General features: G+C 34.0%; 2 protein-coding genes across 2 annotated transcripts; both read left to right on the top strand.

The window, feature by feature from the left end:
- The first annotated feature begins 12,056 nt into the window (after positions 1–12,056).
- LOC127094411 (uncharacterized) lies at positions 12,057–12,608 on the top strand. Its single transcript, XM_051033251.1, has one exon. It carries the CDS (start codon positions 12,057–12,059, stop codon positions 12,606–12,608), a length of 552 nt encoding a protein of 183 aa, XP_050889208.1.
- Positions 12,609–16,922: 4,314 nt separating this feature from the next.
- Positions 16,923–19,093, top strand: LOC127096794 (pentatricopeptide repeat-containing protein At2g33760). The gene has a single exon (XM_051035336.1). It carries the CDS (start codon positions 17,142–17,144, stop codon positions 18,861–18,863), a length of 1,722 nt encoding a protein of 573 aa, XP_050891293.1. The 5' UTR covers positions 16,923–17,141; the 3' UTR covers positions 18,864–19,093.
- The last annotated feature ends 2,448 nt before the right edge of the window (positions 19,094–21,541 follow it).

The raw sequence follows: 21,541 nt of genomic DNA on the forward strand, positions 1-21,541 counted from the left end.
GACGGTGGAAACCACCGTCAACCACCGTCCATGAACAGTGCTAGGGTTTTCTGGTTCGCGCGCTTAGGATTCACTGTAGAAGCGCCTTTTACCTTGCAAACTCCAGTTCGATACCGTGCCATGTTACTTTCATTTTCCTTTTGATTTTCCCTTACCATGCTGTAACGCAGCGTTTGAGTTAAAACGCGCTTGCAATCATCATAACCTCGGTTCGAACCTGGCCTGGCTTGTTTCCTCTTATTTCCAATTGTTTACTTGAGCGCCTTGTACATGCTTGAGTGCCTTGGTTCGATTCTCCACGAATGCATTTTTATTCCAATTGACTTTCATACTGTAGCGCGCCTTGTACATACTTGACCTGTGTTCAATTCCTTCATGGTGCATTTTCCAGTTATCACTCATTTCCATTTTCCAATTGATTTTCATTATTTCCATTTTATTTTCTTCAAATTCAAAAAATCATAAAAAATAGCATATGCATCCAATTTAATTCAAATTTTTTCTCACATGTTCATTTAAATGTCTATTATTTTGTAGCATTTATTTCATGATTTGTGCCTTGCTGGAATTTGAAATATGCTTGATTGTTTGAACATGATGCAAAATGTGACATGTTGTGCTATTTGATTTGTGAAATGCTCATTGTTTGTCCAATTGCTTTGAAATTTGACATGCTGAATCCTAACATGTTACATGAATTTTGAGCTTTTGTTTGGCATTTTTAGCATATTCCATCTCTGTTTTGGACACATGGATGTTAGGTGTGACAATTTGTGTCACACATTGGGATGTTGCTCTTGTTCATTTTCATATACATGTCAATTGAGCTTTTCTGATTCCAATTTTTTGCATGATGCTTATGTTTAACATGTTGTATGCACATAAAAAATTTCATGATCATTGGATTCATTTCTGTTTTAATGTGGATTTTTTTATGTTTGATGTCCAATTGTGTGCATTGTGATTGCCTTTGCCTTATCTTGTTCATTAGATGGCTTTGCTTATTGATTTGGATTTGATCCTTTTTAGGACATGTTCTTACTTGATTAAATGTGCTTCATGTTGAACATCAACTTCTGTTTTGACTTTTTGCTTTGCCTTTGACCCTAGTCTTTGCACTAGTGGTTTGTACTCACCTTTTGAGCTTTGTATTTCAGGTTCAAGCAATTAGCTATAATGGTTGATGGGATCTCATTACTTGAGATGCAAGTTACTTTGGTTAACTAACTTTGATTGTGTTGTAGGTCCTTTGGTGGTGAACTCACTTGAGTGATTGCCTTCTAGGACTTGCTTTGTGTACATATTGGAAACCACTGTTGTTGTTTGTCTGAATATCCTACTGGTTGTTTGGCTTTTGTACAGGTACATTAGTCGCTTTTAGCTCATTACTTGAGCTTTGCTTTGCTTGTGGTTGGTATACCACTTAGGTAACCTCTCTAACTCCATGTAGTCTGGAAGCCCTGTCGTTTCTTTTGGCAGGCATTTGGCTGAAGTCCTCCTTAAGAGGCAATGTCTGTGATTGTTTAATTTTGTGCTAAAGACCTCATTGTCGAGGCATGTTACTTAAGTCCTCCTAAGTGAAGAGGCAATTGACAGATAGAAGGGATTTGCAATCAATCCCCTGTTAATCAGTTGAGTCTTTCATTATGCTCGCACTACGTGCTGATGCTTTTGAATAAACACCCAAGATCTTGTATAGAGTCAGTCATGTGGAATAGGGTCCCTTATTCTAGATCCTCACACCTTCTTTGATTCAAGCTCACCCAGGCCAGGGTTAAGAGCATGAGGTCTTATCCTCGTTTCCTTTCATCAGCTTCACCCTAACTCTCAATGTTAGTGGTTAAGAGCTCAAGAACACCCCTACAGTTTTGGCTTGTTTGTCGAGGTTGATATGACCCCTTGACTAAAGCCCAACTTTTGTCTGAGCCTCTTGTTTGTATATAGAGTATGATGATTGCATTTTGTGTGTTTGCATTTGTTGCTTTGTTTGTTTGTGGAGTCAGATGTAAGACCATTGATTGGCTATCTGTTTCCTATTTCTTTTGTGGAGCTAGATGTAAGACCATTGATTGGCTATCTGTTTCCTGTTTTGTTTTGTGGAGTTAGATGTAAGACCATTGATTGGCTTTCTGTTTCCAGTTTGTTTTTGGAGTTGGATGTAAGACCATTGATTGGCTTTCTGTTTCTAGTTTGTTTTTGGAGTTGGATGTAAGACCATTGATTGGCACTCCGTTTCCAGTTTTTGTTGTTCTCTCATGAGACCCTGCTTATTTGCTCATTGCTTTGTGTTGCCTAATTCCAAAGGAACTTACTTGGATCATTTCTATGATCTTGAGAAAGCAACTCCTGTTTGTGGTTTTGTTCCCTTATTGTGCTTAACCTTGATCCATCTTCATCCTTAACCCAAACCAGAAAATCTTTTGTGCAAACATTTGACTTGTTTTCAAAACTAGAAACCTAGGCCTTATGCCTTTGATTTTCAAACTTTCTTTTCATAATACTCATTTTGAATTGAACTGTAAGTCACCTTTGACTATCTTTGTGAATACTTCTAATTGGTTAATTCAACCCACTCAATTGCTTTTGTGGCCCTTGTCCACTTCTTAATCAAATTTTCATGCATTAGCCATAAATCTGAATTATCTTAGTGGTTGATGTAAATCTCACCTTTTGTCCTTAGTGATTGAATTGTAAGACTTCCATGCTTATTATAGGGCATAATCCCTCACTAGCATGTCGAAGTTGTTCTCACATGGTGGACTTGTGGTTGTTCAGGTCGAGTTTTCTCCCTTTGATAATGAAAGACCTTAAGGCTTTTGTTTAAAATCAATCCACTCACTGTTTTGAAATCTTTTACCCGAACTACGGGGTTTTGATCCTTATCTTTCATGAGAGGGTACGTAGGCAATGGATTCATCCATCCAAACACAAAAATGTAAATAAACTTGTATATTCTTCTCTCATCTCTTCAATCATGTTTGAACATAAATAATTTCATAAACAATAACCAATACAACAAGTTGTGAAAAGGGCTCCCTAGGAGTACCTAGGATGTTGTGGGTGCCTAACACCTTCCCATGACATAACCAACCCCCTTACCCAGATCTCTGACCCCGTTTACTAGTTTTGTTTGTAAAACTTTATAGGTTTTTGTTCGCTTTCTAACCATTCCTTTGGATAAATAGAAGTGCGGTGGCGACTCGACTTTGTATGATTTACCTTGGATCTAGTTAATATTTCCAATGGTGACGAATACACCGCTACACTCAGCAATGCAAGATCTACATAATCATGTAGATGAAACAACAAGATATGAGAATCGATTTTTCACCTACTTGAAATGCAGTGCTATGAACTCGTGTTCTCAGGCTTTCAAACTCTCTAGATCTCTTCCTATGCTTATGCCTTGAAGATTTATGCAAGAATTAACAGTTGAAATCACCTAGATCCAGCTCGATTTCAAGATTCCATTAACATGTGATGCACTTGAATCTGCATGAAATCTTGCTCAATTGTCCAATCCAGATGATGAATCTTGCTCAGTGAATGATGATGAACAAGATTATGCAAGAATTTTGATGACTTGTGTGAAGAAATTTGAGTTTCGAAGAGAGAGAAAATTTTGAGGAAAATGGAAATTTTGATCTGAATTCTGTTATCTCCCTTTGCAAAACAGTTAGGGTTTTGCTTTTATATGACCTCTTAATCATGCTGAAATCTCAATTAAGCTTTGGCTAATGATGATTAGTGAAATGTGAGGTATTTTGCAAAATTGCCAAAATGAGCTTAGCATGGACATGCTTCACGTGAACAGTACCCATGCAAGGTTCAAATTCACTTAAAATCATTCAATAATCATCATGGAATTGGTATTTGGCTTGCATGATCAACCAAATTTGAATTATCAAAATTCCCTCCAAAATGCACATGTATGAACAAGTGGTCACATGAGCTTCTTTCATGCAAGGCAATGATTCATTTGAAATGTATTGGTCATGAAGAGCATTTTGCAAAAAGAATGGACCAATTTGGAGTTTTGTAGCAAAAGTTAGGCCATGTTGAACTTCCATGTATACTTTATGATCATTTAGCCATAACTTCTCAACCAATCATCAGATGATCATGAAATAGGACTTTTTGAAAAGGGGAGAGAAAGATCTTCAACTTTCGTGTTCACCAAGAATCCATTTGAAGCTTCTTTGATGTTTAAAAGTCAAGTTGAATGTGGACCAGAAACTTGCCATTTTTGGAAACTTGAAATTACAGGTCACTTTCCATTTTTGGAAACTTTTTCCATGACTTCAAAATTTTCAAGATAGATGTTTAACATGATGAATAGACCTTGTTTGAACATGAATTGGATGTTTCAAATCATTTCCCCCACCTCAAAGCCCTCAGTTGACTGCATAGTTGACTATTGTGGCCCTCAGATGACCTTGACATGACTGATGAATTTGAGCCTCCACCACTTGGGGAAATTGTTCCAAAATGGAACCAATAGCTCATATAAGCTCAACATAATGATCATGTGGTCTCATCTCAAGAAAATACCATCAGCTCTTGTACAAAGGATGCTCTTGAATTGCTTGACCTGATGATTGCTTAAACTGCAAAACAAAGGTTAGATGACATATTTTTGGTGCTTTTGGTTAGTGATTAGAACAAGAAAAGCAATGATATACAATACAAACATGCTTGGTGATCACAAACCACTCACAAGGAGGTCCCACCCAAAGGGAAAGGAAGCCAAGATGCTCAATGATCCTTGAGGCTATGCAATGCAATGCTATGATGCCATGAGGGATCTTAGGGACAAAATTGGGGTCTTACATACGCAATATGGTAAGGTACCATGTGCTTAAGTGATTTTGGCATATTATAAGATATGGGCCACATACACTTAAGTGGGATTTTTAGCTTACAGCCCACAAAAGTGGTTTTATAAATAGAACCCTTGTGCAAAAGCATTTGTGCAGTTGTAATTTCGTTTCTCTCTCTCTCTCTCTCTCTCTCTCTCTCTCTCTCTCTCTCTCTCTCTCTCTCTCTCTCACTCAAAGCCTTCATTTGTAGCAGCTAGCATTGAGATTGAAGGAATCCATTCGTGTGGACTGAGTAGAGGCGTTGTCACCGTTCAACGTTCGTGATCGCTTCGTAGATCTGCATCAAAGTTTTCAATTGCCACAAGAGATAACGATTTTATCATTGATCATGCCCATTCGTAAGGATCACTAAAGGAGAAATTATTTAAATTCCGCTGCATTTTGGATTGCTCTTCTCCTTCACAATCAACCCCTAGAGTTGTTGCAGATCCTATTCTATTCTCTCCCCTTGAATCGAGTTGAACCAAGTCCTTCAAGCGCTTCGAACAAACCTCTGGTTACAGCTACCTTATTGCAAGAACACCATGTTCTCTAAAACTTCAGCTCAACTAATTTTGAACGCAAGTCGCTTGAACCCTAAACTTTCTTCACAATCCTCCGGTTACCGTTACTTATTTGACCAAACCCTCCGTTCTTCAAAATTTTCACTCGGCTGAATCTACGAAGCAAAGGTTAGTGCAAAAACCCCCCAATTCTTAGATGCAAAACCCCAATGGTTTTATTCAATAAAAACCCACACAAATCCTCAACCCAAACTAAGATAACCCAATCTTATTTGGACGTTATCACAACAGCAATGCACAATGCTCAACAAATATTATTATGTGTGATTATTGAGAAATGCAATGAAGAATGAAGATGATGAGTACTTTGGTGTATATCTTTCACTTTTCTTGTTAATTGTTGAAGAAAAGACTCTAGAATATTTATATGATGCATGGACCAACTAACAGACATAACCGAATTATTTTTCAAAATTACACAGCAGAAAATTAAGTCTAAGCAACGGCCACTCGACCTGTTCATACAGGTCACTTGACCTGTATGGACCCGAGGCAAAATTATTCAAGTAAAACAGGAGATGAGCCGACTCAAACAAGGGATGAGTCGACTCAAACAGAGTTTTTTCTCAGGGTTGAGTCGACCTATGACTTGACCTGTTCAGACCCGTAGCTACATGGTTCAAATGAAAATAGGCAATGAGTCGACGTAACATGTGGATGAGTTGACTCATTCAATTTTCTCAAGATTGAGTCAGCCTGTGACTCGACCTGTTCAGACCCGAGAGTTTTGCTCCGAGTCATGAGTTGACTCACAGTTCTTAAACTCCCAAAAGTGAGTTTTTAGATGTATTTTGACCAATTTAAACTGATCTCTGGTGAACCTAGGATATTTACTATGATCAAGTGCATGGTTCATATCTATGATATGCTCCTATATGCCTGGACATGTTGAACCTATATTTTGAACATGTTAGAGGATGAATGCATTCTATGATATGATGATACTGTCCAAAGTACACGTTATGGGCGATTAGAAAGGTTTGACATCATTAAAATAAGGACTAGACATATTTTCCCTCACAAATCATTCTTGAATTGACCGATTTTTTGACAAATACATATTTCGACCTTTACTTACCAAACCTCGTGAATTTGGACATCCCTATACGCTCACTTTTTTCTTTTGAGACACTCAAGCCTTCACTACTATTATCAATTTTTAAATCTTTCACCTTTGAAAATTCCTAGGATCTCAGCGAAACCAATAATACATTTTGTTTTCATAAAGAAGGACATTCTTGAAGTGCTAAAAGGACTTGGGTAATGAGCTTAACATGAGTACAACTTGTCCTCTTCATCAATCTTCATCTCAATATTCTCCAGATCATCAACGATCTTGTGAAATTTTGTCAATTGCTCCATTATGAATTTATTATCTACCACTCAAAATGAGTAGAGTTGTTGTTTCAGACATAATCTATGAACCAAAGACTTAGTCATATACAATGATTCAAGATTTTCCCATAATAAAGCCACAATCTTCTCCTTAGTGGCTTTCCTTATAATTTTATCCATGAGGCACAAAATAATAGCACTCTTGGTCTCATCGACCATCTCATCTTCTATGTTTGTGTTAGTCGTGCAAACATCGATGTCTCCATATTCAATGCTCTATAACACTTCTGTTGAGTTAAGAAATTTTTGCATATTCACTTTCCACAATCCAAAACCGTTAGACTCCGAAAAAATTCTCAATATGCCATTTAGAATCCATGGCACCCACTTGTAAATTTAACCCCTTTTCTCAAAAGTGGGACCACTTGTTGTTTATTTAAAAGGTTCAATCACACAAAAACTTGTTGCTATGAAGTATGATAATATCAAACTTACAAAGAATCATGATGTATGGGACAAAGAACAATGATGACAACCAAAATAAATGACCTTAAGCAACAAAATAATTGTCAAACAGTTAAGCATATCCATATCAAGCAAGAGAAAGGTAAAATACGAGTACAAAAAGAATTTGATTAACCAGTCCGATCAAACTGATCTACTCTGAGAGAGAGATACACTATATGATTCACTATACTTCTAATAGTTATTATAAAAAATTACAAATGAGTTACAAGAAAATAGTCATGTCAGCTTCCAAGAATAAATCCTATTTTCTACTCAACTATTTCCCAAACTCTCAAAATCTCTATATATGAATCACACAAACCCAATGTGTTTATAAGTGTTTCCCAATCCCTTTAGATGTTGAGAAAAATATGTGTGAGTTGGAAGTGTTGAGAAACAAGTGTGGGAAAGTCCCACATTGATTAGGAAAATGGAAATTGAACATTTTATAAGTGAAAAATCCGCACACCTATCACCTTAAGATTTTGGATGAATATGTAATGTGTCTCTCATAAGATGTGTTACTCATAATGAAAGGTCCCAATGAAAAATGTTCCCTCATCATGACCCTTGAAAAATTAATGACCCAACAGTGGTATCAGAGTCTGGTTAGAGTCAAGGGCCGACTCACTTATATCGAAAGTCCTCCCCACATAGTGGTGAGTCAGAGGCATATCCCGTTAAAAAGTGTCAAAAAAGTATCAACGACGGTACAAATGTTTGTGGATGAAAGAGCTTTCGCTTGAGGGGGAGCCTTGTTGATAGACTCACACTTGAGGGGGAGTGTTGAGAAAAATAAGTGTCAGTCAGAAGTGTTGAGAAACAAGTGTGGGGAAGTCTCACATTGATTAAAAAAGTGGAGATTGCCCACTTTATAAGTGAGAGAACCCACACACCTATCACCTAAAGGTTTAAGGTGAATATGTGGTGTGTCTCTCACAAGGTGTGTTGTTAATAAAGAAAGACCCAAATGAAAAATGCTCACTTATGTTGACCCCCAAATTGATGACCTAACATTAGATACCTCCAAAGGTTTTCCAAACTTCAAGAACTCTGAGAAATTCCCACCTCTACATCTCTAACTATGATTACCACCTCTTCCCTATGTATTCTTCTCTTGTTTAATAATAATGATAGAGATACATATCAATAATTGTTGAAATCCAATAGATCATAAAAATGAACAAATGAAGCTTGATTCCTGTAATCCTCCTGGACTGTCACACCGACCAGACTAGTTGTCGCCGCCACCACAGATAGTGAGAGTTCTATTGCCACCACCTCCCTCTTTCGCGAACCACCGCCCCTGGCTGACACCATCAGTTCTCCACTATTAGACCGCCATCGGCTCCAGACATCATCTACTTTCGACGACTCACCAGACTTTTGTTAGCGAACGCAACCCCAGACTGCGGCTCTGACGCCTCTATCAAATTACGTGCTGCTTTTCGTAGTTCTAGTTTCTGAGAGTCTCGAAAGATGTTTTATTCTCTTCATCACTTAAGATTTTGAGGTTCACTTCCACGAAATGAAAATGAAAAAAAAAAGGATAAAGAAATTCTTACCAATAGTGTGAAAGACCATTTTCCATCAACATTTCAAAGAGAATTTAAACTTTTTGTGCAGTACATTAATTGTTGGAGAAGATTCTTATTTGTTGAACATTATTCTTTCTTGAAGAAAACTCTTGCAGCCATTAAAATTATCAACATAATCGTTCTCTAAAATCTTTATGGTTACCACATCTCCATTAAAACAAGGTGAGGGTATAGTTGACTTAAATCTTTATGGCTACCGCATCTCTATTGAAACAAGCTGTGGGTATAGTTGGCTTAAGGGTATGTCACAAATATTCTTCCAACCTTGTTTGAATTTCTTCAAAATTGGAATGGAAGTATTTAAATGTGTTTGTAAGAAAGACCAAGAACGACATAGGGAAACTTTGCTTTCAAAATTGGAATGGAAGTATTTAAATGATTTTAATAATGTAATATAATTTTTTTTTATAAAAAAAATATCATAAAAATTTTAAATAAAATTTTAATTTGAATAAATTACTTTAAAAATATTATTTTAAATATTTCTTCATTTTACTGAATTTTTTATTGAATATTACAAACAAGCATTCAATTTTAAAATTATTTCAAATAATTTTTTATAAAAATCATTTTTAAAATATAATTATTTTTAAAAATTATGATTTTATATTGATATTCAATAATGTATATTTATATTATATAATATCAAAATTAATTTTTTAATTTAGAAAAACAAATATAAAAAAATTTGTAATATTTAAAAAATGATTTTTTAAAATCTATTTAAAAAAAATCATTTTTTAAAAATTAAAAACAAACAAGTCCATAATTGAAACAATGAAACAAGTTGTAGGGCTTGATGCAACAGTCTACCCACGTGAATTTATTAATCAAATAATCTATCGTGATGAAGATCCTTGAGTTACCACTTGTACGAAACCAACTTCACTATGCATATCTTTCCTTCACCACAATACACATGGTTTGTTGATTGGTGTATAACTGTTGTAATGTGATCAACCTACTATAGAACAAACCTTAGTAGAGAATCCAATATCCAATAAGAGCATGTTTGTTTTAATCTTAAAAAGAAAGATTTTTTTTCTATGCTATTCTTACAAAAAAAATTCATACACCGTATTGTAGATAGTAGATTTTAACAAATGATTAACAAATGAAATTAAAGGAATGTTATTCTTACACCCATTTTATACACCAATACTTACACCGTATACATTGTTCACCGTATTTATACGGTGAACAATATTTTTTTAATAAAAATATATATTTTATAAACAGTACTATGAACAGTGTTTTGTGAATAGTATTCGTGAACAGTAATTTTAAATGAAAAATAAAGTTGGTTAATAAGATATAAGAAATTGGTTAATGAAGTGATGAAGTTGGTTAATAAATACACAACTATTTAAAATGATTTTGTATAAAATAAAATTGGTTAATAAAATATAAAAAGTTGGTTAATGGAGTGATGAAAGTGATTAATAAACATTGAGATATTAAAAAATATTTTTTTATTATAAAATAAAGTTGGTTAATAAAATATAAAATATTAGTTAATAAAAATATAAAATTGATTAATCATATTAATTTTAAAAATAATAATAATAATTTTTATATTTTTATAAAAAAATATTTGTTACTATAATATTTCAAATACATTTATATCCATTACAATATAAAGAAAAGATAAATGTAGATAGATGTAATAAGAGAGAAAATTTAATGATAAAAAATTTAAAAGGTATTTTTGGGTGTAGGTCTAAAAAAGTAGTGTAAGAATATCATTTCTGATGAAATTATTCTTACAAATAAATCAAGACCGCATAAATTATAAAAAAATAGAATATATGTATCTTATGTATATAAATACGGTGTTTGGTGTTAAAAACTGATGTAAACTTATCATTTCCCCCTCTTCTCTTTTTCAAAATATTTTAATAAAAACGTTTTGCAAAATATTATAAGTATATATATATATATATATATATATATATATATATATATATATATATATATATATATATATATATATATATATATATATATATATATATATATATATATATATATATATATATATATATATATATATATATATATATATATATATATATATATATATATATATATATATATATATATATATATATATATATATATATATATATATATATATATATATATATTGAAAGATTAATTTGGACATCCTATTACATAAATATATATTATTGAAAATCAAAACGTAGTCGAAATCATAATTTTTTTTAAAAGTTATATTTCAAAAATGATTTTTATGAAAAACTATTTGAAATAGATTCAAAATTAAGTGGAGATGCATCTTCGTGTGATATTTATGTGTATCCGAAAATCCATTTCTGAAATACATGTACTCATTGATGATGTTTAAATTCATTCAGCTGGTTTATTTAACGACTCCGTGATATTTTCGGAGATGCATATCCGAAAATGTCAAGTGGGAAATTGGATAAAACACCACCTTGCATGATGTATGCTGAAAATAAATGTCATTTTATCAAAACCCTTAAAGAAATTCTCTCACTCTCAATCAACTTTTAGAAACCAAAATATCATTCTTCTACTTTATCACATGAAAGAGAGCAAAATAAGTTGAAATTGCAGGTAAAGTTCATTAATTTTATCCCTCATCCTTTGCATTAATCTGGTTTTTGAGCTGAAAAAAAGAACGTTGAGTCCGAATATGCATCTCCAGACGAAGTTTGGTGTGGTCCAAAGATGTATATTTGTATTTTCCTGATAGTTTAAGTTTTAAAGTTGTTTTTCTATTATTGTTATTATTAGATATGGTGCATCACAATATGTTTCGTAAAGCTTGTGAGTGTGGATGTTAAACCGGTTGAAGTGAAACATGATGTTAAACATGATGAAGTGAATGAATATGTTAAACCATATGCTCGATCGATTGTTGTTGAGGTAGATGTTCGCACACAATTTATGAATAAACAAGAGTTTATTGTTCGTAAACATACGCTCCAATGGGTCGCATGGAGGCCGGGAAAATGTGGTTTAGCGTTGTAATCAAAAGATCCGACAATAGTTCGGATAGAAGACAAATATTTGTAACAATGAGATGTGAAAGAAGTGATACGTACCAACCACGGATTAGGAAGTTCAAACGAGATAACACAGGATCGAGAAAATATAAGTATACGTTTAAATTGCATAAATATCATATGGCGGATGAAACATGGAAATTGAATGTGATTTTTGGTATACATAATCATGCATTGACTGACAAGCTAGTCAGTCATCCCATTGTATGTCGACTTGTTCCGGAGGAGAGGGAGCTTGTTTCGGACATGACATTAAACATGGTGGTGCCCAAAAATATACTCGCATCTTTGAAACGGAAAAAACTTTTAAATATTTTAAATATCAAGCAAATATACAACGTGTGTACTCGAAACAACAAGGTCGTAAGAGGACTAAGATCTAAGATACAAGAACTGTTGAAGCTTTTGGAAGATGACACATATGTTTCTAGGTATAGAGTTTTTGAAGATAAAGTCACAGTTCGAGATATATTTTGGAGTCATCCTGATTCCATCAAGTTGTTCAAAACATTTCCCATCGTGCTCGCAATTAACTCAACATACAAAACAAACGAGTATAAACTTTCACTCTTAAAAATTGTTGATGTAACTTCTACAGAGATGACACATGTTGTCGATTTTGCATTTTTGAAATCCGAAAAAGAGGACAATGTTACGCGGGCTTTAGAATAAGCAAGACTAAGTTGAAAGACCAAGAGAACATGCCAGAATTAATAGTCATCGATCACTACACCGTACGGATGAATTCAGTTGCAACAATGTTTTCAACATCGTTCGCATTACTTTGTAAGTGTCACATAACTAAAAATGCGAGAAGTCGTGTAAAACCTGCGGTAGGCACCAAACAAGTCAAACTTTAAGATGGAAAAATCGTCAAACCTGGTGTGGTGGTGAAAAATATAATGGATGCATGGAATGGTATCAAAAATTCTTTCACGAAAGAATTATATTCTGAATCTGTAATGCATTTCAGGAGTGTGTGTGCGAGATATCCAGATTTGCTGAAATATATTGAAGGCATTATTTTCGATCAGGTTAAAGAGAAAATTGTATGTTTCTGGACCGACCATGTTCGGCACTTGGCAATACAACAACAATAATAGTTGAATATGCACACGTTATACATAAGAATTTGTTTGGAAACAGTAAAGGTGATTTTTATCGAGATTGAGATGTCGTGAACCAAATGCCCCAAAACCAACACAATGAGACACAAACATCTTTTGGTCGGAGCGTTACTGTGTTAGAACACCGATTCAAAGACATCATCCTTTATCCAAAGTTGGTTAATAACATATCTCAAGCATGTCTGTAAAGACCTCTGATGATATGATAGGGTTTGTAAGGTCCTTATTGATCTACAACTTCTATAAATAATGTATCTCATTCCACTTTCTTTATACAAACCATAATAAATAGATATCCCCATCTTGCATTTGTGTATTTCAGTGACGCAAAATCCCACTTCTATTTTCGATCTCCGAGGACATACTTCTAGTCGATCTGAAGTCCAAGTTAAATACTCTCATGCGATATCCAAAAAATCAGAGAGTTGTTAAGCTCGAGTACCGTTCACCCTCGATTTGACAATGAATAGAAAATACATTTCACCATGCTTGAACTAAAGATGAATGATTATTTAAAGGTTATGTAAAATACTTTTTACCATCACTCAACAAAGGATTCGATTGAAGTGGATACAACGATTGCAAGACCGAATAAAGATATTCTAAGGATGTTGCAACGTCATAAACCACCGGTTTATAATTAAATGTAATGTTAAATTTATGATAACATTAATTTTTATCTATGTAATATTTATTTTTGAAGTTAATTTATGTTCTTATTACATTATTTTACCATTGTTCTTAGTTGCTTCTGGTTTGAATTAACATGGTATATTCCGGAGATGCATAGCCGAAAAACACATTGATTACTCCACTATGGGACGTTACGGAGATGCATCTCCAAATTAACCTTTTATGCATACGAAAGTGCATCTCTGAATTAAATTTTAACAGATAAGAGTTTCTCAACAATTTCATCAGAGGTGTGTGTGAAAAAAATATGTCCGAAGGTGCATCTCCGGAAGGACACTTGTAACTTTTCACGGTGGTGAGGGAGCATATATATATATATATATATATATATATATATATATATATATATATATATATATATATATATATATATATATATATATATATATATATATATATATAAGGGTGGAACAAACACTCCCCAATATATTTTACATAAGATAAGTGAAGAGCATGGCCTACCCAATCAACTCGGAGGTATTGTTCTAATTTAAAAAATGGACCTAAATTTAAAAAAATTGCAATTATAATAACTAAAATTCACACATCAAAAATATATTTAATTATAATTATTTTGACTTTTGAATAATCTCATTTTTTTATATATATTGAATTTTTATCATAATATTATTTTGATTTATTGAGTTTTTATTATAGTATTTTTATTTTATTTTTAGTAATATTAATGAAACAAAAATTTGGAACATATAAAAATTTGGAACGTATAAAAATTTAAAGTCTATGCTGAAGAGTGTATAATTTAAGAATCTTGTTATATAGAGATCTAAATACAGCACCATGTATACACACCATATCACAATACATTCAAATAAGCCTCTAAATATTTGTTCTCATATGAAAAATAGAGGAAGAAATTACTATTAAAAAATTCAAAACCGTATTAATATACAAAGTCGGTGTCTGGTCTGGTGTTGAAATAACTTTTCTGATAATTTAACATTCCAGATGATAGTAAGTGTAATATGGACATCACTTATATGCAACTTACTCAAATTAATACTGTCTAATTATTTAAACGAGTTATATTTTTAATTTCTCACTTTTCTTGTGCTCTACTAAGGCAAAAATAAAAAATATGTATTCAATACGAACGTAATAAGAAGTAACATGACCTAAAGTTTTGGTCACTTTTATCATAAATAGTTGACAACTTTTAAACTACTTAATATTAGTATTCTAATGTGGAACAAGAAATTGATGATATGCTATTGAATTTTACCATTGAATATCTTCAATAAACTCTGATACGATGAAAATCTTCAATAAACTAAAAGAGGTGTACGTTAATGAGATTAGAGAGAGATAATTTGTAAAAATAAATAAATCGTATCTTAGTGTCACACACAATCACACTTATATATGAATATATGAATGATGATTAAAATCGTTTTCAACAAGTGCAGTGTGAAATACAGGACATCGTTGGATTAACTCCATGACTAGAATGATCACATTGTCTCTTTCGGATGCACTGTCTCACAGTGAGAATCTACCTTCTTGAATTTGTCCAATTTTATTGGGCATTTCATCCAATAAAATATTCTCTTCATTTAATTCAAAAGATTATCCTTTAGATTAAAAGATAATTAATTACAACAGGATAATTTAATATATTTTATATATATTTTATTATAAAATACTGAAATTAAATGTTTTTAGTTAAATTTTTTAGTCAATATAAATTTGAATTACTTCTTTAATATAAAAAAGAAATTGAAATTAACTATTTGAAATGTAATTACGAAAGCTCTCTAAATTTTTAAAAATGAATTTGAATTTAAATCAAAGGATGAGAACATCTCTTTCTGATTTTTCAATTGGTCAGAGGCAATGAAATTAGCGGAGCAGGTCTCTATGTAGATATCCACAATTTGGAGATGCAAATGAATGATGTTTATTTGGATGAAAATTGGAACTTCAATTCATTAATATATTATGTGATTGTTTGTAACCTCCTAAAATCGCTTCTCATTTGTTTGAATTTTCTGATTCCTGATCTGTTAACTTGAAAATTCAATTTAAACCGTTTCTATACTGCTTGAGATGATTATAACTGACTCGACATACTTGAATTTGTTAGAATACAACAGACAATAATTCTTGGAAGTATATGTGACATATTTCCGCTCCTGAGAAGATGAAATTACTCCTTTGGACGCTTTTACATAATTCCCTTCCCACAAGATCAATGTTGTGTCATCGTGACACGCTTCAAACAAATCTCTATCCTAGATGCAATCAAGATCTTGAGACGACTCTACATTGCTTCAGAGACTGTGAATTTGCTACTCACTTTTGAAAATCTATTGGCTTCTTGGATCCACTATTATTTCAAGAGGATAATTTATATGATTGGATTAAACATGACATCAACGACGACTATATCTTTTGACTGTTTGCTGATGGTTGTGGCACATTAGGAACAAATTGTGTCATGCGAATGAAGTTGTATCTTCCTATACTTTGAAACTCATCACAGTGAATTATATTAATCTATTAGCTAAATATTTTTCAAGTATAATATGTCTCATCCAACGAGAATGATCACGTGTAATGCACACAAAGAGAATAATATGATTTTGAATGTTGATGACAGTAGCCTCGGTAATTCCAGAGTCTCAGATTTCGGTGAATTAATTTGAAATGCTGATGGTGTTTGGTTTCACCATTTTGCGGGTAATATTAACATCTTTCATGATGAGCTGATGACGTTATATCATGGTTTGTAAATAGCTTGAGAATTTGGCATCAAAAACCTAATATATTATTCTGACTTCAACTCTGCTATCAAACTTATTTCAGAAATCTGTTAATGCTTGACATCACTATGTCACAATTCTTTACAACATCATAGAACTTTTCTGTAGGATATGACGAATTCAAATATTTCATATTCTTAGGGACAACAATGTTTATGCTGATTATCTAATAATATGTAGTTAGTAACGATGTAACGTACCGATCTTTTGCAAAATTTATTGTTGAAATCATTACTCTCAAAATAGCTGATACATACGAGACTTTATTTTCTAAATAATTTCATGTTTTATATTTTTTTCTTTTCCAAGTGTAAAAAAAAACACTAGTCTAAATTACAACCGCGGTGCGGAAATGGTTAAAAAGGTAACCTAACATCCTTATAATCTATATAACAAGATACTTTTAGCCCTTAGAAATATTAATATAATCTGAAATCCGACAAAAAAAACACAAACATGTATCCGGAACTCATGTTTGTGTTTGGAGACATTTGAACGTCATATGCAAACTTCGAAGGAAGTTGAGTGATCCTTCTGTTCGGTTAGTAGTGACGAAAAATCATTAAAACTAGCATGTACATTATTTACAGGTACTCTCATTCTCAATGGTAACCCAGTCTTGCATTCGTCTTCTATATACTTGCAGACACGTTTTTCACATCCGACAAGTTCACGCCAATGTGTTAATCAATGGAACATTCAATGATCTCATTGTTGCAAACAAGCTTCTTTACTTCTATGTCCAACATAAAGCCATTAATGATGCACATCATCTGTTTGACGAAATGACAACGAGAGACCCAACAACTTGGAGTGTAATGGTTGGTGGATTTGCCAAACTTGGTGACTATTCCAATTGCTATGCAACCTTTAGGGAGATTCTCAGAAGTGGTGTTACACCTGATAACTACAGTTTGCCTTTTGTGATAAGAACTTGTAGAGACAGAAAGGACTTTCAAATGGGTCAAATGATCCATGATGTTGTGTTGAAACATGGGTTGCAATTGGATCATTTTGTTTGTGCTACACTTGTGGATATGTATGCTAAGTGTACGGCGATTGAGGATGCTCGGAAGTTGTTTGATGTAATGCTTAGTAAGGATCTTGTAACTTGGACGGTTATGATCGGTGCTTATGCGGATTGTGATGCTTATGAGTCGTTGGTTTTGTTTGATCGGATGAGGGAAGAAGGTTTTGTTCCTGATAAGATTGCTATGGTGACTGTTGTTAATGCCTGTGCGAAATTGGGAGCTATGCATAGAGCGAGGTTTGTTAATGAGTATATTTGTAGGAATGGTTTGTCTTTGGATGTGATTTTAGGGACTGCGATGATTGACATGTATGCCAAGTGTGGATGCCTTGAGTCTGCAAGAGAGGTTTTCGATAGGATGAGAGAGAAAAATGTTATTTCGTGGAGTGCCATGATTGCTGCTTATGGATATCATGGGAAGGGGAAGGAAGCTCTTGACTTATTTCATATGATGTTGAGCTGTGGAATTTTGCCGAATAGGATCACCTTTGTCTCCCTCTTATATGCTTGTAGTCATGCAGGATTGACTGAAGAGGGTATTCGCTTCTTCGATTCAATGTGGGGAGATTATGCAGTTAGACCTGATGTCAAACATTATACTTGTCTGGTTGATCTTCTCGGACGTGCCGGGAGGCTAGACGAGGCAGTAAAATTGATCGAGAAAATGGCTGTTGAAAAAGACGAGAGACTGTGGAGTGCTTTGCTTGGTGCATGTAGAATTCATGGAAACATGGAGTTGGCAGAAAAAGCAGCTAATTCTCTACTCGAACTACAGCCCCAAAATCCAGGGCACTATGTATTACTGTCTAATATTTATGCAAAAGCCGGTAAATTTGAAAAAGTGGCAGAATTTAGGGATATGATGACCCAGAAGAAGCTGAAAAAAGTTCCGGGATGGACATGGATTGAAGTGGATAACAAAACCTATCAGTTTAGTGTTGGGGATAGATCTCATCCTCAATCAAATGAGATCTACAGAACATTGATGAGTGTAATTAAGAAGCTGGAGATTGCTGGTTATGTACCTGATACAGAATTTGTGTTGCAAGATGTTGAGGAGGAAGTTAAGAAAGAAATGTTGTATACACATAGTGAAAAGCTTGCTATTGCATTTGGTTTAATTGCCATCCGGAAAGGCGATCCTATTAGGATCTCTAAAAACCTTAGAGTCTGCGGTGATTGTCACACGTTTTGTAAGATGGTATCAGATATCATGAGAAGGTCTATAATTGTTCGGGATGCGAATCGGTTTCACCATTTTAATGAAGGGACTTGCTCATGTGGAGACTATTGGTAGCATATGACAATTTACAGGTCAATTTTCTCTGTCTAACTAAAACCTAACATGTAATTCAACTCAATATTGTATGATTTAAATTTAAATTTAGTTGAACTTTGTAATTTATGGAATCTATGTCATGTTTAATGAGAGAAAACCATGATTTCGGAACCTAGTCGAATCGTGGAAGTAAAGAGTTGTCTTTAACGTATAGTTTTTTTGATATTTATAAAAAGTTATGCACGTGATTTCGTGACTCTATTCTTTGGTGACACATAAAAATTGAGTTGTTGGTGATGCTGTTGGAGAAAATCAGCATTCATCCATCAATGATTTTAGATAGGAAAACGCATCTTCTAAGATCAAAAGCAAAGATGCGGATTCTGGTCAAACACCATAGTCCGAAGAGCCTTTTTTTACTAAGTCTATCATCTGAGTTGTGAATTCAACTTTTAGATTAAAACATTTTCCGTTCATTTCTCTTATAATTTAGCTACAAATGTTTTGTTAGATAATTAATTGATAATCCTGGTAATCTTCGAAGAATCGTGTTCGTTCACTTTCCGAACAAAGTATTTCGACCCTATTTATGCCTGGGTTCACGAAATCTTTGTGGGGATAATTCTTGAAGAAAGAATGTTTCTGGCAAAAGAAAGATTCTGGAACGTAGAATGGTTTTTGTGTGTAACCCTAAACCGAGGCCAGATTTCCCCTTTTTATAGGAGAACGAAAACTGAAAACGAAAAGTCATACCTTTTCAAGAAAAACGGTAATAACGGCTGGGAAGGTTCAAACCCCGGCAGGGCGCTGCCCCGCACCCCGCCAGGGGCTTCGCCCCTTGGAACCCCAGCGGGGCGCTGCCCCGCACCCCGCCAGGGGCTACGCCCCTTGGAACCCCGTTTTCAATTACTTGCAGTCAATTACACGTTGGCTCTACGAGCGTGCACTCCGCACTACTCCTAACTCGTTTCCAAGCTTTAACGCATAATTGCATCGGCCTATAGTAAATCTCATTACTACTAAAATCATGGGTGATACTAAAATCACCAACAAATCCCCCCCATTTTAGTGTAATCCTTGATTTACTTAATATATACAATAAAATATATAAGGGTATATTACAATCAAACAGATGCATAAACGAAAATGTCTTGCGATTGAATTTTCATTTTAGTACAAATACACATTTCAAACACTCGAAAATCTGGGTGTCATAGCGATTGAACCCGTCAATCCATTTGAATGTCAGAAGATATAGTACACATATGTTTCTTACAATACTCTACTATTCATACTTGACACTTTACAAGCCATGTGTCCTTATCCATTAATAAGCATATAGGAAGCCAAGTCCAAACTTCTTGAAGCGGCAAAACTTCATGCTTACATAGGTGATTCTTTTAATCTTGTACCTGCATTTACAATTTTTCAAAAGAACCGTTAAGAAGATATACTTCAACCTAACCATCACTTGCAGGTCTGAGCACATACCCTGGGAAGATAAATATAATTGCTCCAATCTTTAACTATGATCTTTCCACATTGAATTCTGCTTCTAACGTCATATTAGAAGGGAATTGGGTATATCAAAGCTAATAGATTTAAATGGACTTTAATCCCATCCCAATTACCGACTTCTTTACTAAGTCTCTAGCTAACCCCTTCGTCAAGTGGTCAGCTAAGTTTTGTTGCGACCGAACAAACTCTATAGATATCACCCCATTCATGATTAATTCTCTAATCATACTATGTCTGACACCCAAATGTCTAGACTTTCCATTGTATATTTGACTATAAGCTTTAGCCAATGTGGCAGTACTATCACAACGGATAGAAATTGGTGATATCGGTTTAGGCCATATCGGAATCTCGTATACCAAGTTCCTTAGCCATTCTGCTTCTTTACCAGCAGCAGCTAATGCTACAAACTCAGATTCCATTGTGGAACTAGTTATACATGTTTGCTTCTTGGAAGCCCATGAGATAGCACCTCCCCCAAGCAAGAACACCCATCCACTTGTAGAGGATGAATCTTCAGCATTATTTATCCAACTAGCATCCGAATAACCCTCTAACACCGAAGGAAATCCCATATATGACAATCCATAATTCATTGTACCCTTCAAGTACTTGAATACCCTAGTTATCGCATGCCAATGATGCCGGCTAGGATTACTCGTAAATCTGCTCAACTTTCCAACCACATAAGCAATATCCGGTCGAGTGCTAATCATAGCATACATCAAAGAGCCTATAGCTCTTGAATATTCGAGTTGATCTACAGGTTTACCTGTATTTGGCATAAGTTTTTCTCCCGGATCCATTGGAGTACTTACTGGAGAACAACTTTCACAATTGAACTTCTTGAGCATTTTCTCAATGTAATGAGATTGCGTAATTACAATCCCTTTATTTTCCCGTTTAATCTTAATTCCTAGAATAACGTCCGCTTCTCCCATATCTTTCATGGAGAACTTTGATGACAAGAAATTCTTTGTTATATCAATTTGATTTTGGTCGGTGCCAAAGATCAACATGTCATCAACATATAAGCAAATGAAAACTCCTTTACCGGATGTATCAAATTTGCTATATACACATTTGTCAGCTTGGTTTAGAAAGAAACCATTGGACAAAACAACCTCATCAAACTTTTGATGCCACTGCTTCGGAGCTTGTTTTAGCCCATATAATGA

This window comes from Lathyrus oleraceus, chromosome 6 (assembly GCF_024323335.1).
Source record: "Lathyrus oleraceus cultivar Zhongwan6 chromosome 6, CAAS_Psat_ZW6_1.0, whole genome shotgun sequence".
Taxonomy (NCBI): Eukaryota; Viridiplantae; Streptophyta; class Magnoliopsida; order Fabales; family Fabaceae; genus Lathyrus; species Lathyrus oleraceus.